Genomic DNA, 18,224 nt, shown 5'->3' on the forward strand with positions numbered 1-18,224 from the left:
GACCGCGTCGTTACCCACGTACGCGCTCGGCACTGTGGCGCAATTGCCGCGAGATGGCGTCACTCGCGCTGCACGAGCCCGCGACTGCATTGTTCATCAATCAGCCGCGCGTCGCACGTTCGATCGGCGCTCGTCGACGACACCGGCCGTCGTCGGGCTCTCGGTTCTGACGCTCCCTCCGTCAGGCCTAACGATCGGCATCGCTGCGCTCTCGTGCGCGTGGAATCGAAAGAGATGCGCCGCGAATGCGCGACGGCGATCGCAATCCGGGGATGAACCACCGGTCGACGCGCCGATTTTACGCTGACAATCCGCAATCGGCGACGAAGCGCCGTCGTCCGCCGTCGAGCGCGTTCGCGCTAACTGTAGCCGCGGCGGGAGGAGCAGCCGCCGCGGACATGGCGAGGCGCGCTCGCGCGACGGCCGACGGAGCCAGCGTCCCCTCGGAAAGGAAACGGCGGCCGGCTCTTCGCGGCGACGGGCGAAGCGTAAGAGCCCACCCTCGCACATCGACGGCGACGACGACGGCGGCGGCGGCGGCGGCGGGGCGCAGGCGCGCGCTCGGCGTCGCGGCGAGGACTCGCAGCGCCGCGGCCGGGCAGTCTCGGCTCGGCACTCGAGCGCGATCGAAGCTCCGGCGTCGGCGCGGCCGCGCGTGTCTCTGTGTGGGCCAGCGGTCAGAAGCACCGAGCGCGGCGAGGCGATGGTGTGAGCGCGAGCGGCGGCGTCGTCGTCGTCGTCGTCGTCGTCGTCGTGGTGGTGGCCTGCCGCGGTAGCGCGGCGTTCTCTCGCTCGGCGAGACAGACGGGCGTGGGTGTCGGGGCGGGGGAGGGCGGCTGACGGGGGCCGGGCCCGACGGCAGCAGCGAGAGCGTCCGCCCGAAGCTGAAGTGCCGCGGCGAGAGCCACGAGCACCTCGTCGGCGACGAGGCGAGGAGCGAGCGGGCTCGGGGCTCCATCGACGAGAGGCGCAAGGTGAGCACGGCGCAAGAGCAATCAATAGAGCGTGCCGAGCGCACGCCTAAAAATACACCTCGCACGCTACTCGACCCCGATAGATCACCCACCTTCTCTCCCTTCTTCCTCGTTTTCCGTTTCTTCTCTGCTCGGGCCAGGAGGCGTCGCGACTCCTCGCTCGTCGATCCCGTTGCGTAAGCTCCCTGGAGAATGTTCCCGAAGAGAGAGAGAGAGAGAGAGAGAGAGAGAGAGAGAGGGAGAGAGACAGCGCGACAGAGCCGCCCGACCGATGCGAAAACACGCGCGAGAGCGTCGCGAATAAATAACGGTGGCAAGAAAGTCGTGAGCGCGAGCCCGAGCGAGGAATCAAAACAACCGACGGAAAGGCTTGAATTATTAGTGGGCGCGTGCCCGAGCAAACGCGACTCTAATCGCTATAGTCCATAAGATAAACCGTGCGCGACTCTGCCTCGTTTGCGGCACGACTCGATCAACGTTCAAAAGTAATGAGGCTGTGACGGCTCTCGCGCTTCGTTCAACCACTCAATTAAGCTTTCTTCTGCTCTCTCTCTCTCTCTCTCTCTCTAAACGATTGGCATCGATCGCGACGCTTCGCGAATGACGTCGCTTCAATTGTCGACGTGGGTGGGATTATCCGCAGAAAAGCTGGCGTTCAACTATCTTTCGCGTCGAGCGAGTCGAAAGTTTTTCCTGCCGCAGCAAGCTGCTCTCGGAAATAAGCGCGCGCGACAGCTTATGCTCGTCTTTTCTGGAAGTAGAATTTAGAAACGCTCAACTTTGTTCCAAGTGCGACGTTGAACGAGGCCTTGGGCCGTATCCAAAGGCAGACCGTTTCGACCGCGAATTCTGAATGCAGAATCGCTGTTTTTCCTTTTTGGAACGGTGCTGTGCGGCGAATAGCAGAGGGGCAACTTAAGAGCCACCGTTTTCAGTCGGTAACTTAACTGGACGGTGAGTAATTTATTTAACCCCGATGAGTTTCGGCGGTCGTATTGATTTTTCTCAAGAAGCTTTTCGTTGCCATTCACAATCTATTGAATGATTTTCATAGCGAAGTTATATATCGCGTGTCCATTTTTCACGGCGTTGTTTTAAAAACACTGCAAGCATATTGAATGCAAGAGAGCTCATTTCATCGAAAATAATACGAGGATTCGATAATTACGACCCACGGAAAAGCTGTCTTTGTGAGGCTCGTAATAACCACGCCGAAGCACTCGTATCAAAATCTAATAACGAGTCGAACGCGCGCGCAGGCGGCAAAAGAAGGCGCAAGTGAACTAGTTCACGCACAGCGCGAGGAAGGAAAGAAAAATCGACCATTCGATTCGTCGCCAAAGCGCTCGCCCTCTTCTTAATGAAAACCTTTGCAGCCGAGGAAGGGTGGGCGGATTGAAAGAGGACTAAAATACGACGCGACAGCTCGTATTTTTCGCCCCTCGTGCGTGAGACGAAAGCGCAAAGGATAAATAAAAATAAAATAAAACGAAAGCTCTTCGCGTGACGGGGGTCCTAACTCGGTTGCCGCAAGGCACCTCGGTTACTCGCGCAACGGCGATATTGTTTTCCCCGTGCGGTTTTACACTTTTTTTTCTTCGTCCCGTGTCGCTTCGCTTACTCGGCTCCTTTTCCTTTGCCGAGCAGACTGGCTTTGTACGGCTTTCGCGGAAACGCGAGGAACGATTTATCGGCCGAAGAGCGGCGTGTCCGAATTATTAACCGGAATAAGCCACGACCTGCTGATCTACCGTGCGTTGCGGGGGACCGGCCATGGCCGCGTGTGGATTTACGGCGAGCGAGCCGCCGGCTTACGGCGACACGGCTCGAGGACTGGAAGGAGCGGCAAAATCTTGTACGGCGAACGGGGCTCGGAATCCCGAACGACCCGCGTTGCGATTCGATACGCGGCGTGCCGCGCGCGAAACCCCAGCTCGGCGGCGCGGCGCGGTCATCGCTTCCGGAGCGATCCCAGGCTTTCCCGCTTCCTCCCTGGTAGTCTGCAGTCGAGCCGCGAGCGGCAAGACCACGTCGCGCCGCGCCCGCCTCGGCGAACTCTCGCGCGCCCCGGGCGCGGAAGTTTCTCGCCCCGTGGCCAGCAGCGTCGACCCAGTTACCTCGGCGTTTCTCGGGGGCTGCGCGGCCGCGACGCGTCGTCGCCCAGTTCCCTGCATTACCAATCGCGTTTTCGCAGTCGCTCGCCGCTACAGCGAATATTCAGCGCGCGCGCGGAGCTGTAACCCCCCTGCCCCCCGTCTCGCGCGAGCGGTTTTCGTGAATGAACGCGGCCGTGGGAAACGAGGCCAAGCGCCCCTGACGAGCGTATAACGATCTGCGTCACCGCCGTCGCCGCCGCTATATTGCACACGCTCTCTCGCGCCACCAATCGTGCCCCACTGAATTATCGCGTTGATTAAAAAACTCGATTGTTTACGGGGACTCCGTTACCTCCCGTTTTCCTCGGTCTCTGCAGCGCTTAGACATGTCGCTTTCGACGCGACTGGTTGCGGGGTGGAAATGGCCAAAAAAAAAAAAAAAAAATAATAGGCCCTTTGCGGAACTGCGGGCTAGTTTTCATCGGCGAAAACCAATCGATCCGCCTGCGACAATTAAAAAAGCGAAACGGGCTAGTGGCGACTTCTATCTAAACTGCACTCTTATCAGTGCCGCTTGTGCGCTATCTTTTTACGGCGCTTTTTCCTTTCCCAAATTGGCCGTCAAAGCAGTTTCGCCGGATCGAGCTAGAGAGGAAATGCGTGTACGTGGCTCGAGTCGAACTCGAAATATCGCGCGTGTCGTCGTCGTCGTCATCGTCGCTGTACCACGGCACTACCCGGTCGAGCGCGCTAACGAAGTGGCAACCAGAATCGAGTGATCGCAGTAACGTTTCGCACTCGCGTCAGCTTTATGAGAAAAGTTTACGCGAGCCCTGCGCGACAGTCGCGAGGTCCTTTTCCGCGAACGTCAGTTGCGCTCGAAGGACGACGAAAAGCATCTTTGCAGATTTGCTAATCCAAACTTTTGCGCTCGGAGAGAGAAAGACGTGATTTTCGCATTTTGCGCCTCGAGCGGCTTCATTTTCGCTTCTACATTCAGCGCGAGAGGAAAACAATAATACGCAAGCAGTACGTCGTGTTCGCGTCTTTGCGATTCGCAGCATCTTCTCATTTGATTTGTCAAGTTTTATGACGATTCGCCGACAGTAGCAAGTCTTTTTCTTTCTTTTTCGAATTGAGAGTTTCATTCAGCGACGGAAATGAAAGTTCGCCCTTTAGGAGAGTTTCCGATAGCGAGGAACGAGTTTTCATACTGAATGACAAATATTAATCGATTGTCTAAGGAATTAGAACTCGGAAAAGAGGATTACCGTCCCGAGTGCTATCGCGATATAAGTCACTTTTACGCTCGGAGATTATTTCCCAGTCCCATTAGAAAGCTTTTCGAAGTGATTATTGTTCGTAATTACCATTTTCACTTCGGTATCTTTTGGGTGAAAACGCAATTTTGTTTTATTCTTCTAAGCGTACTTCAGTAGAAGTCGAGGACGAGCAAAAGAAAAATCCACACGCATCCCTCGGATGAAACTGATCGAATTTCAGAGAAACAAACTTTTGTGAAATGAATCCCGCGTGGGAGTAGAGAAATCTCGATATCGCCGGTCCGTCGTTGAATAAAAATTTTTTCTTTCTCCTCTGGCGTCGACCGGATTGTGTATATATATATATATATATATATATATATATATATATATATATATATATATATACATGCAAACAAAGGCGCATTCCTCCATCTGCTGTGATTCAAACGCTTCGGACCTCCGATTCCATCGAGAAAATTTTTCGCATTCTTTATTCTCCATCCTAGATCTCTCGACTCTGCCTTTCGTAAATGAATGAAGTCCCTGCTTCCTTTTTTTTCGGATATTATTATTGCAGAAAAGAAAGTGGAAGTAATCGTCGTCGCGAGAGTGGATTGTCAACTTTTATTACAACGTAAACGTTATATACTCGAGCGGTCGAGAATTACATTATTTATCGACAGAGAGGAAGGGGGGAAGGGGAGATCCAAGTAGTAAATATGACGCCAAAGACGACGACCCTTTTCCTTCTCGTTTTATTTTCTCGCTGTCTCGATGTTTTCCTATTTTCTCGGATACCCTTGAAGCTAGGGGTAGTTTTGTCGCCGTTATGTCGAGGATTTTCCCCCCTTTTCTTTCCTTTACTTCTTCTCCCCCTCTTATCTTTTTTTTTCTTATCCTCGGCAAAAAAACATTTTTGCCGAGACGTTTGTTCTCGAATTTCACCTCAAGTCACGTACTTTGACCCTAACGCAATGATTTTGTTTTCGCGGATTTACGCTCATCGTGGCTCTTATTTTCGTTGACAAGTCGTTTAATTCCTGGATTACATATGGCTTTGTGTATAATCCACATATGTGTCGAACAACTTCAACTTGAATAACGTCTGCCAATCAAGCGAGGGAGAAAGATGGCCTGTCGGAAGTGAGAATCCGAGCCGTAAAAATTACTTTTGACGCGTGTAAGACGTCGCTTCCTTGCTCTCAATGGAAAAATAACGCGGACGCGGAATTGTCCGCGCGAGAAAAACGAACCGATCTCCTTCTGTCTCGGATCTGTGTGGTCGAGGGGCTCCCACGCAAGTAGTAGAGCCGCGAAAGCGATCGGACGCAGCCGCGCAAAGCGAGCCGGCAAAAGCCGAGCGACATGCCCATTCGTCAGCTAGCTCTGTGGTCCAGCATCGCGGTACGGGTCACGCTCGGCTAACGGACCGACGGCGAAACCCCACGAGTCAATTGGCCCGCCCACGCTCGTTCCAGTCGCCGAACTACGCTTCGTGCGCCGAGTCATTAGCTCGCAGGTCTTCCACTTCGTTCCCGGTTTGCCGCTGCAATCGGACTTGGAAAGGCGAGGGCTCCGATCTTTAATCGAAGTTTGAAAATTTAATCGAACTCGGGCGCCAACTCGGCTCCGCGAGTCCCCCGCGAGGACAAGTTGATAATGCCGTAAAGGCGGCTCACGGTTCTCGCCGGCGATCGCGCCGAGAGCGCGAGGGGCCGGGGGAAAAACGGAGCAGGCGGCGCACCGAATTCGCCCGGTTAAACTTTCTGCCCGGGCAGTCAGCTTTCCCTGGTCTTAACCCCTTTGCCCGCGCGACTGCCCCAATCAATTTCGCCTCGCCCGGCGAAACTCCCGCAGCACAATGCTCGGCCGCCGACAAATAGGCAGCTAATTAATTACCTCGGCTGCCGAATCATCTTGCGCGCGCCGATAAAGCTAACAAAAATCAATGCCCTCGCGAACGAGGCTTGGCCGCGACGCTTATGTTATTTCAGTATCCTCTAAAACTTTATTTTAGAGATTTACCGCTCACCTTATCTCTCTTTTAAAGGATGGTTTTTCTTTTCCGCGGGTGAGAAAATATGACTCGTTGCTATGCAAAAGCGTCGCTCGCCTCTCCAGGTTGGAAATAGAACGAGCTTTCTTTTTTCGCTTTGTTTTTGTTTCGAATGGAATTATCTCGCTGGCTCATCGTCGTGGTCGGAATAAAAAAACGATGCGAATCATGCGAATGAAATTAGCGTAATGGATTCCTCACGGGAGGGAAGGAATCGCGAAATAACGTGATTTCTCGCTTTGAGGCAATTAACTTCTGCGCTTTGCCTCTACGAGAAACACTTAACGAGGCTCCCTCGGTCGAGCTCGGCGGATCATGTAAATTGGGGGCTGTAATTGGCGAGATGAAAAGAAACGCGCGGAATTTATCGAGGGACTCTTCCCGCAACCAGATTCCGTCCGAAAGGATATGTATATACATACACGAGACGTGCGAGTTCGCGCCTTGCCGCTCGCCCCTCTTTCCAACAGCGCCGGAGCCGCTATAAGAATTCGCCATTACCGTGTAAAAGATAACAAGCCTGCCATGGGTAATGAGATCCTTTGTGAAAAACAAAAGAAAAAAGAAACACTTTGCCAACATGTACGGTGGCAAAAGAGAAAATACATTTTGCTGGTTGGCTAAAAATGGAGCAGTTCGTTACCCGGCAACACGTAATAAGCCCTCGTAAAAGCTAAGCGTACCCGAGTGAGCGAGAGAGAAAGACACGTTGCAATTTCTCGCGAACGTGATGCGCGGTCGAGCGTGTCGTCTAAAACGGAATTTTCATTAATATTTTTTTTCTTTTTTTCAACGCGAGGGACTCGACGAAAAATGTGAATTTCATCGACAAAAAAAAAAAAATAATAAATAAATAAATAAATAAACCGAGCTCCATTAAACATGAATGTTTGAAAGTGAATCACTGTTGCATTAGCACGCCATGTATTTATTTATTTATCGGCGCGCACATTACGAGCTTACGAACTAGGTCGCTGGAAATTGCGAAATTGCTCTCTGATAATAATTGTTATTCCTTTCCGTTGAAACGTAAACGCGCATTTAACATTTTCATTTCGCGAAAAGTATGTATTTTTGTTACGCGACGTCCGTTAGCTTCGGAGTAATATTTTCCCCGACGACGTGTTTCTCTTCGTTGACGTGTGCATTTTAATTTGCCCGCTAGGACGACTCGTGACCCGATGTTTGTCGTGCCTTGGTAAAGCTGCAATTGACCCTCTATTTCTGGAAGCGACTGCATCGATTATCCCATGATTCCCTTCTGGCAGTGCCCAAATTAAGAGGTCGGCGATGATTTCCGTCTCTTTCATTCTCCTTTCGGTTGAGTATATATGTCATCGACAATTATTACCAGTGACCCGCTGAGTCGCGCACCTGCAAGTGGAATAAGCGTTTAGCGTTCGAAGTCCGGCAGGCAGAATCAAACGTTTTTTTATTTCCTTCTTTTTCTACTACGAAATAACGTGGCAAAGGCGATCGGACGTATCTCGACCGTGCACGTTACCGTCGCGAACCGAATGCCGACGCAGCGCCGGAAAACCGAGGAAATGCCGAGTCGATCAAGGATAGCCGGATAATCGTCCTCTCGAGAGCGCGCAAATCGCGTTAGACTGCCGAGCTTGTTACGCGAGAGCGACTGACGGGGAGCCGCTTTCTCGCAAGGAAAAATACGACGCGAGCTGCCCCTCTCTATCTCGCTCCATCCCTAGGCGTCGCGTATTTGAGCTCCCTCGATTGGCAAAGTTTCTCTCTCCCCAGTGCCACTTGCCGTTCTCCTTGCCGCTCGCCCGCGAGAGTCACCGCGGATGGCAAAACACCTTCGATCCTGCGTTTCCAGTATCCGAAAGCTAATTGCGTCGCTGTCGCGCCTCGAGGTCGCTCGCGGCGTCGACGGAAAAATATGTGCGCGGGCCCGATCGACACGCGGCGCGCGCGAGCCTAATCCAATTCTCCCCGCGGAGGTTCGAGCGCGCGCCACGTGACCGTCGGGGCTTGAAAATCGCGAATTAACCGTCGTCGACCTAGTCGCCCACCGGTCGATCCTTCTTCGGGAAGAGAGGCCGGCGAAGCTCTTGGATGCAAGCGGCTCGCCCTTGCGCCCAAAAAAATCAATAGTGTTTATCGCGGCCGAATCTCGTCGACGGCTACGACGGCGTTCACGCATGCGACTCGACGCATCATCGATCTGCTACCGCTACCGCTGCCTCTCTCTCTCTCTCACTCTCTCGTTGTATGGCTCGCGTTCACATTGCTTTTACCGCCAGCCGCTACATCTAAATAGTCCGAGCGTGCGCCGCAAGAGCAGATTGCTCGGCTCGCGGTCATCTTGGTTTTTTTTTCCCCTCCGAAAAGTGCTTTTCCGCGAGGTCGTAATTTGCGTCGCGTTTTCCCTTTCCCAAAACGCGCGCCAGTCGAGACTGCGGAATCGATCGCCCGCGAGCGCGGCGAAGCTTTCGCTTGCGCTCGAACGAAAGACGAGGAGTCTGCTTTCTTCGGAGAAGCTCGTTAGCACTCCCTCGACCCCTCTCCCCCGCCCCCTTCCTGCACCCACGCGCTGGCATTAACCATTGAGGAATCTCATTCTTCGCTTACAATGCAATACCCAAAGGAGAAATAAAGACGCTGCGCGCTTTCAAGGCCCCGCGGATATTGTTCGCTGGAATTGATGTGAGCGCGACCTCCTTGCGCAACATTTCGTTGCACATACGCACGGCCGGCAGGGGCGGCCTGGGAAATCAATACGATTCTCGCAGCGCCAAGTGCCCCTGAATTATCGGATCTCCCGTCCGCGATGACGATCAGTATATCCCTTCGCCTCCTCCTCGTAATGGTGGAGCGGCGCTGGACATATCGCGCGAACGAAATGTCTGGCGCTGTTCTGGCTGTCCGCAGTGCGAGAACGGAAAAATAAGAGTATACCCGTAGCGAACTTGTGTTCGCGCTGCGCGACGCCGCGAAACGTCCGAACGGAGAAAAATCGATACGTCATGTGTAAGGCGAAAGTTAAACTCGCGGTGCGGCGCTGCAATTATTATTCGGAAGTAGTTTGCTCGCTCCTATATTTTTCCACTTGATTCTCCAGCGTTTACTTTGGCGGCGGGTTGGAAAAAACGAAAGTTCAATTGCGTCGGCACCGGAAAAGTTCGCACGGGTATAAATATTCGGAAAGTTACCGCAGTTAAAACAAAAAAAAATGAAAAAAAAAATAGAAAAGAGGACGGAATCGCATTTGACAATCGATCGCGGACTTCCGGCGAAGCGCGGACCATAAAATCGATCTGGAAAACGACAAAAGCTGGCGGTAACCCAATAACCAAACCGAGAGCCGACCGAAATGAACCCCGAAGCAATCGGATTGAGCGTTTTCTCTCTCACTCTCTCTCTCTCTCTCTCTCTCTCTCTCTTTCTTTCTCTGTCGCGCCCGGAAAAGGGGAACTTTATTAAGCGCGAGCTCGCAACACTTCAATCAGCGATGTAATCTGGAGCCGCGGTTAATTAGCGGCATATAGCGCGCCGCGACTGTAGTCTGAACGCGCGCGGCGCAAAAGGAAAGGATCGCTTCCGCGGCGCGTCGAGATAACGTCCTAATTTAGCGCGGCGCTTCGCGACCAGCCGCCATGCGTATCCGTAACGGCACGGCGGCTCTCGCGAGGGCCGCGCGTGCTAAATCCATCGGGACATCCGTATGCTCGCAGAAGATGCAGAGGCACAGGCTCAGGCCGCGCAGGCGCATGGAAAGATTGCCCCTGCACATAGGCCTCTTCCTGCTGTACATCCTCTTCCAACTCGTCTCGTCGCAATTCACCAACCCGTCGGCGAGCTCGACGCTGCCGCCCGACGAGGCGAAACCCGCGGACGTAGCGCCGTCAGCCACGTTCACGACCACTGCCGCCGATGGAGAGAGCAAGGAGAGCAAGGAGAGCGAGAAGCTTCCCGCCGACAAGCTGCAGGAGGAAGACAAAGGCAAAGAGATTACGACCGTTAACGGGGATTTAAGCAGCTCGGTTAGTTGCAGTCTGTGAATCATTCGCAAATTGTTGAGCGTTGCATCGACGGCTCGAACGTTATTGAATAAACTGTCCGACGGAATCGTCAACGATGACGCTTCGGTTGTGAGTTTCGAAATCACGACATCCGTCAACAGTTGATGTATTATCCGTTTTGGAAGTTTATTCGACATCGTTGCGATATGACAATAATAAATTGTTCGCCCAGGTGACGCCAAGTCCGTCGACGACAACGCCAAGGTACGATTACGAGCGAGTGACGATACGACCAAGACGCGAAAATTGCTCAGCCCCAGCAATCGAGCAATTCCCGAAGCCGTGGCCGGGACCATGGGGTCGAAAACACGGTGCTCTCATTATCCACTTGGTCGTCGCCGTTTACACGTTCCTCGGACTGGCGATTGTGTGCGACGACTACTTCGTCGCCAGTCTCGATCGAATCTGCGAAGGTCAGCGAAGGCAGAACGATCTGTAAATTGTCGGTGGATATTATAACTTGAGCTCTGTTCTCCCGCAGAATTGAAGCTGTCGCCCGATGTCGCTGGCGCAACGTTCATGGCAGCTGGTTCGTCGGCACCGGAATTGGCTACGGTCGTCATTGGCGTATTCTTTGCCAAGGACGACATCGGGGTGAGCGGTGTGATCGGTAGTGCCGTGTTCAACATAATGTTCGTGATATCCGTCTGCGGACTGTGTACCACCACGGTGTCCAAGCTCAATTGGTGGCCACTGTGTCGCGATTGTTTTTTCTACTTCATCTCTATTCTCGTGATGCTAGGCACCATCGCCAACGAGTCCATCTCGTGGTGAGTTCGCCGTTTCTTCTTCTTCGTCAAGCGTTTCGCGCGAAGGGAATTGACGGGTTTGCTTCGTTGCAGGGGGGAAGCCTTGTTCATGCTGCTAATGTACGTGGTGTACTGCGTGGTACTGTCATTCAACGCTCGACTGGAGCGATGGGCCAAATCCTACGACATTCCGTGGCTGCCTAAGGACGACGAGCAGCCGGCCGAGCAAACGGGTCTGGTAACGTACAAGAGTCTTCAGGAAGAGCGCGCAGCTCAACAGCAAACCGGCTACACCGATCCCAACAATGACACCGCGACTAATCAATCGATGGCCAACGAGAACTATTCGGGTGGATACGCGTCCAACGACACGGGCTACAACAACTGGCAGGATCCCGCGCAGAATCAGTGGGATCCGAATTCCGCTTGGGGTCAAGACTCTTACGATCCCAATACCGCCTGGAGTCAACCCGCTCAACAACAACAACAACAACAACAGCCACCTCAACAAGTGCAATCACCACCAGCTCAATTAGATCCCGAGCAACCGGCACAAAAGGCTGTTCAACCTGCCCCAGCTAAACCTGCCTACTACAAAGCCAAAGAGCCAGATCCAAACGAGGTCTCACCATTGGTCAAACCTACCGATGGTGGAAAATGGGGATTATTCACTTGGGGTTTGGTTTATCCGATTCACTATACGTGCCGATTTACTATGCCGGATTGCAGGCAAGGAAAATACAGGAACTGGTATCCCTTCACCTTCTGTATCTCCATGATCTGGATCAGCTTCTACAGCTATTTTATGGTTTGGATGATCACCATTATTGGTACGAATCAGGATTTCACTTTGTTGAGTGAAAGTTGACGCTGTAATAAGAAGTGATTGTGTAATGTTGATTTTAGGCCATACGCTTGGAATTCCAGACACTGTGATGGGTCTGACCTTCGTAGCCGCAGGTGTGAGTGTACCTGACGCTCTGTCATCTCTGGCCGTGATCAAGGAAGGTCTTGGTGATATGGCTGTGAGCAATGCAGTCGGTAGCAACGTTTTCGACATCCTTGTCTGCCTTGGGCTTCCTTGGTTCATCCAAACAGCCATGATCCAACCTGGTTCACACGTCAACGTTACCAGCAGAGGTTAATCTTTTATAAAACATAGTTCATTGTAAACACACGAATTATTCTCTGAAAACATTTTTAAGATATACAAGTCTTACAGTGCGGATACGTAAAAATCACGATACTCTCTGCTGTGATCTGACATTCTCTTCCCTGAAATAATGACCGTGACCGCAATTTTTACAACGAGCACATTTTTTATGTATCTTTCGAATAACGAGATTTTCTCTTGCTTCTTAGGACTAACTTATTCGACCGTGTCACTACTGTCAACTGTGGTATTTTTGGTGGTGGCAACGCATTACAATGGCTGGAAATTGGATAGACGCTACGGTATATGGCTGATGATTTGGTACCTGATCTTCATTGTCTTCGCCTCGCTGTACGAGCTCAACGTATTCAGCATGATGAATCCGCCAGCTTGCCCCAGCAATTATTAAAGTGGAATGCGAATGCATGTTTTTTCCGCCATGGTTGTGTGTATATGTGCTTCTTTTTGAAAACGAATAAAGGGCGTTTTTAGCCTGCGTAGTCAAGTGTGTAAAAGTCGAATCGACGTATCTCTCTAGAATAGATAGGGCGACGTTTCAGCTGGGAATTTGATGAGAGCAGAGATCGGAATTGACAGTTGAACGTGAAACAGATATCACGATTGTAGAGTATTACACGTAGTTTACGAAGTTTAGTGTGCGATGGAAGCAAACCGAACGTGGCTGGGACCATTGTGAAAGAGTTTTGTCGGTGCGTGCATTAAAAGATGCAGGGTCAAAGAGGAGAAACGTCGCTCGAAGTACAATATCTATCATCAGTATTACCAGGTACTTTCCTTTATGTAGCGCATTTAATTTAACAATTTTAATGATAGCGAGAAAGGTTGAGCTTAAAAACTCGTGCAAACGCAAACGAAATGGCCGAAATAACTTTAATTAGTTCTGTTGTAATATTTTCCATTAATTTGTGTGTTTTTCCAGAGGCAATTATCACATGACATTCCACGAAAGATTCAATTGTCTAATTTTTTTTTCCTTATTACGTAATGATAAAACAACCTCAAATATTGTCTTGCGGACCGAATGTCTATCATCGGCAAAAAGAATATATATATGTAGCGTAAACATACTCGAGGTGATAATATTTCCCCCACGAGGTCGATTAGCTTTACGTCGTTTATATATTTATAACAGTTGTTAACCGTTTTACTATGCAAGAAAAACAAATATGTACAACGTTATTGGAATATGCGACAGTACGCGTTTCGCTTGTCCTTCGATATGCAAATCGTTTAATGGGAAATTACATTTTAAACAAAAACATGTAATTCACGAAAGCGACGATTGAAAAATCACTGGAAAAAGTTGCTTAACTTTCGAAAATAACAATTAAAACGAATTTCATTAATCTGGAAAGAGAAGTTTAATTTTGCAACACAAACGTCGCTTAGGCCTAGCTATCGTTAATTAGCTAAGTAGCCCTAAGAGGAAAGATTATTACTTCGTACACGTTATTACTATATACACGTAAATGTGCAATGTATAAACGTATACTTAATACTCGCGATTCGCCCTCCATCCCTAAACGCACTGCAGTTTAACGCACTGCAGAGATGAGATTTAAAAAAAGGTAAAGAAAATTTCCAAAAAAAAATAATGTTAAAGACGTTTATTACACAGCATATAATAGTCGAAGGGAAGAGGATTTTTAACAAAATAAAAGCGTAACAAAATGTTGCACTTCCGTTACGAAAGAAAAGTTAAACAAATTACAAGCGATTTTGTTACACTGATGAAAGAAAAAGTGTTGTAACTTTGGGCATATAAAATAACAGTAGTGGATAGTCAGGTGGGAAATAAAGAGATACAACGTGTTTTTTATAAATAATTAAATGAACAAAGTGAGGTTGTAAAAGCGCAATTTTTACTACTGATAATGTAACGAAATAGCATATAGCCTAATTATTTGATTTCATCAGTGCGTTAAAATCGCTCCAAGCATTTAGAAAGAAAAGCGTTTTTACGATCATTGTAATCGATTATGTAAACTAACTAACGACAACAATTGATTTCGCACGATGCATAGATGTCCTTAATTTGAAAGTAAACGTTTCTACGACTAATGAACTAAACACTCACGCTATACTGCTCGTCAACGAAAAAAACGAAAAAGAAAGAAAAAAAAAATAATACTAGGCAAGCGCAAATTAACCAGAAAAAGGCAACAGGAAGGTGGGTGAAAAAGAAAAGCGTGTCTTAAGGGTATACGGGACAAGGGAAGACAATAATTGACGCAGCCTTATCAGATGAAAGTATCTACGACGATTCTGCGCGTTCCTTGAGATCTCGAATAAACGTGTGCGTTTCGAAAGAGTGACAAATAAATATGTTTCCGTTGCAACGTGCGAATACTCTTGCCTGCCGCCGTAACGAAAGTGAAGCGAGCGACGGATAGCATCGACGAGGTAGCCCTCCGAACGTAAGCTTTCTCTCACCTTTGCTCGAAATTCGCGCGGAACGACAAAGCAACGTTTGTTGCAATGACAAGCAATGATTTAGTCGCAAGGACCGCGCAGTCGCGCTGAACAAGAATAAACAGAGAAAAATAAATACCGTAATTACATCGTATCGTACGTTATGATTGTTATTGCATTCACATTTAGCGAGTCAGTCAATTAAGTTATAGCCTGTTTTAAGAAACAAATAACAATTATGCTTAAGTCAATATTATACAATTATATTTCGTGTATCGAAGATTTCGAATGGGAAATAGGTCAAGGAATAACTTTCATGATTTTGTTCGCTATTTCGTTTGTCGATTACAATTAATAATAGATTATATAAATATTACGTTTATATCTATATATACTATATAGAGTTTAAGACAAGTATGTATCTTATTCTTGCCATGTAGATTATTTGAATTAAAAAAAGAGAGCAACAATATGTTACAGTGGGAACGAGGTCAATGTGAACGTATATATATTTCAATTATTATTGGTATACTTAATTCGATCGGCGAATCGCTCACTTAGGTTCCTTCTCTCTTCGGCCTACCTCTACATTTATTATAAACACAGTATATGTTTATATCAATTATATATATCGTTCTATCTTAGATGATAATCAATAAGGTATATCTGGCGCGATAGGGCTAATGTTTATTTTTGATTGGCAATAACAAGAATTGATAATGTCGTTTTCCAAGAAAAGACTTTGCATAAAATTGGTCTCGTGTTCGAGCGTATGTACCGTCGCGAGATTCCAAAAGGTGTAACTGTGATGGTGAACGCGCATACTTAAGCTTCGAAAACGCGTATTGTTATTATTGTTGTCGTCGGTGCAGAGAATGCGATGTTTAATCTTTTCACTTTTTACGTCGTCACGATTGTTCAATTACGCGGCATACACACCACACACACACCATTGAAGCATTACCTCAACGAGAATTTAGCGAAACATATTGCCATGTAGATTATTCGAATTAAAAAAAGTGAGCAACAATATCGACGAGTATTAAGATTAGTTGACTTAAGCGTTAAATGTATTTCAATTTGCAAAGTACCTCGAAAACTTATAGCGTTGCGTCTTTGCGTAGATTCGTCGATCGACCGAACTCTGAGTATTAGAAAAAAAAAGCAGTAAAGTACGAGACGAGACAATTTCAAATGAAAAACACACCAAGAAAATGCAAAATCGCGTCTATTCCTGCCGACACGAAGAAAGTCACGTATAATCCGATGCAGAAACGAGAAGCAAGCACTGAGACAAAGAAATCATAACGAAAACTGTACGATGTACAGGTACGGGCTGGAAAGTTGCTGAAACTTTCGTTCAAGTAGGATTCGAGGAGAAGTTTTATGATACTAATTATGATAACGACGAAAGTGCAGTGACGTCCACAAAATCAGTGAGCAAACACATGCTGTTAAATATATACGTATACATACTATTATATATATATTTGTAATGTCTGCCATTTTTATTTTGAGTTGTTTAGCGTAATAACAATACAATATATATATATATATATATATATATTGAACGCAAAGTATGAGCATCAACGAAAACAGTCCTAATGTCTTCGGATACATAAAAAGGAAACCATTGTGTGCGGAAGTATATAAATAATTTTTCATTGTTATACACGATATACAAATATATATATATATAATATATACAGATAGTAAGCTATTTAAATTAGCGTATGTAATTATATTAATATTGAATGTATATATACACACCCGATATCTATGACATTTTTCCTCTTCCACTGTCTTCTTCCAATTTTTATTAATCGAGGAACGATGATCGACGATGAAAAATTGTGAAATCTAGGCATACGCTGAAAATTATTCAATCGAGTCAATAGATGTTAATTAAATTATATACATATGTGTAAACAATTAACGTCGATCAATTTGAATGTGTCCTTAAATGTAGCAATAGATGGCAGAGTCAATATTTACATCGTTCTTTCGTTTCAATTCGCAACTTCGTTTAACGAGAGTAAGGAATATAGTCTTGTACAAGTGACACGTCTATTATTCATTCCCGACTAGTCAATTTTCGAGGTGATACGTTGAAATATAACGTAATTATTTTTAAATTAGCCAGACGATTCGTTCGATCAATATATATTTAGAATTATATAGCGGAAACATTAGATTAGCTTGTAATTGAATATTCTATATTATTTTGCTACTCTTCTTTCAAACAATTCACTCGATACGTCATGTGACCTTTCAATTTGCAAACGAAATCTATCAATTTCTAGTAGCCGAATAAAATAATAAAATATTTAGCTTTCCTAGATTAATTTTAATCGTTGTTCTACAGTCTCTGTTATCAAAAAATTGAAAAATAATAGAAAAATGGAATGGTAGTTAAGGAGACTCTAGAAGGGCTTCATGGTAGTTGAAAGAATGTACTTCTACATAGTTTTCTCGCGTTCGAGCAAATTGAAAGGTGAATTGATTTTTCGTCCTAAAAGCGTCAATATTTCATAGCTGTAGCTTCGAAACAACTTATGTAAATAAATAACGGTTGTAACGAGAGAGAAATTTAACGTAATATCACAAATGAATAATCTTACAAATGGCACTATCTTGATTATGTATAATTAAAAAGCCAGTAGAATACAAAAAAAAAAGAGAAAATAGAAGCATCCGTATATTGTTACTATTACGCGTATGATACATAGAATAATCCTCATATACATTGTTGATTTTTGAGTGTATTAATCAAAAGTTATTTTGAACAAATTTCCAAAAAAAGAAAAAAACGTAAACTTTCTGTTTGTAATGAACGAAAAAGAACACACTAATATCACTTAACAAATCTTATATAAAGTGTTTGAAATAAATTTTCATTACCACGTGTATGGTGAAAAAATCTTTTACACGTATATTGTAAGCAGAATAAAAGCAAATAATTAAAAATGTGGCACCGTTATTTATCACGTCGTTGTTATATACACGAGAAATGAAAAAGAAAATTAATGAACAAGATTAATATATCGAGCGGGTAATCGATTTAATATTATTATATACAGTTGAAAATAATGTAATGTATTAGCAATGAACAAACACGAGGAAGACAGTAGGTATTACGTACTACGATGTATCTGAACCGTTTAAGAACAAATAAAATTATTGCGAAACGCACCCAACTGTTTTTCTGAACCCTGTCTTTTTCCGATATGACGTTCTATTTATGACGCTTTTAATTTCCATGAAATCAAGCATGTATCATTCGTATTCTAATAAACTTTCCGTCTTTCGCTCTGTTATGAGTTTCTTTTTCCCATCGCTATTTTCAAATTCCTGACGTAGAAGTTGAGAAGTTCGTCTTGAATAAAGATGTCAAGCTGATATCGACATTGCAAATGTTATTTGTATCAGATATTTAAAAATTAATTGTTTTATGC

The 18,224-nt window shown here is 46.7% G+C and overlaps 1 protein-coding gene across 1 annotated transcript; it reads left to right on the forward strand.

Annotated features, from left to right (window-relative positions):
• Nucleotides 1–588: 588 nt before the first annotated feature.
• LOC131670902 (probable sodium/potassium/calcium exchanger CG1090) lies at nucleotides 589–18,067 on the forward strand. The gene is made up of 7 exons (XM_058946895.1): nucleotides 589–974; nucleotides 10,087–10,395; nucleotides 10,607–10,847; nucleotides 10,916–11,204; nucleotides 11,277–12,013; nucleotides 12,090–12,323; nucleotides 12,546–18,067. The coding sequence occupies exons 2-7, from the start codon at nucleotides 10,090–10,092 to the stop codon at nucleotides 12,743–12,745; spliced, it is 2,007 nt and encodes a 668-aa protein (XP_058802878.1). The 5' UTR covers nucleotides 589–974; nucleotides 10,087–10,089; the 3' UTR covers nucleotides 12,746–18,067.
• The last annotated feature ends 157 nt before the right edge of the window (nucleotides 18,068–18,224 follow it).

Source organism: Phymastichus coffea, unplaced genomic scaffold (assembly GCF_024137745.1).
Source record: "Phymastichus coffea isolate CEN01 unplaced genomic scaffold, Cenicafe_Pcof_1.1 PCOF00117, whole genome shotgun sequence".
Taxonomy (NCBI): Eukaryota; Metazoa; Arthropoda; class Insecta; order Hymenoptera; family Eulophidae; genus Phymastichus; species Phymastichus coffea.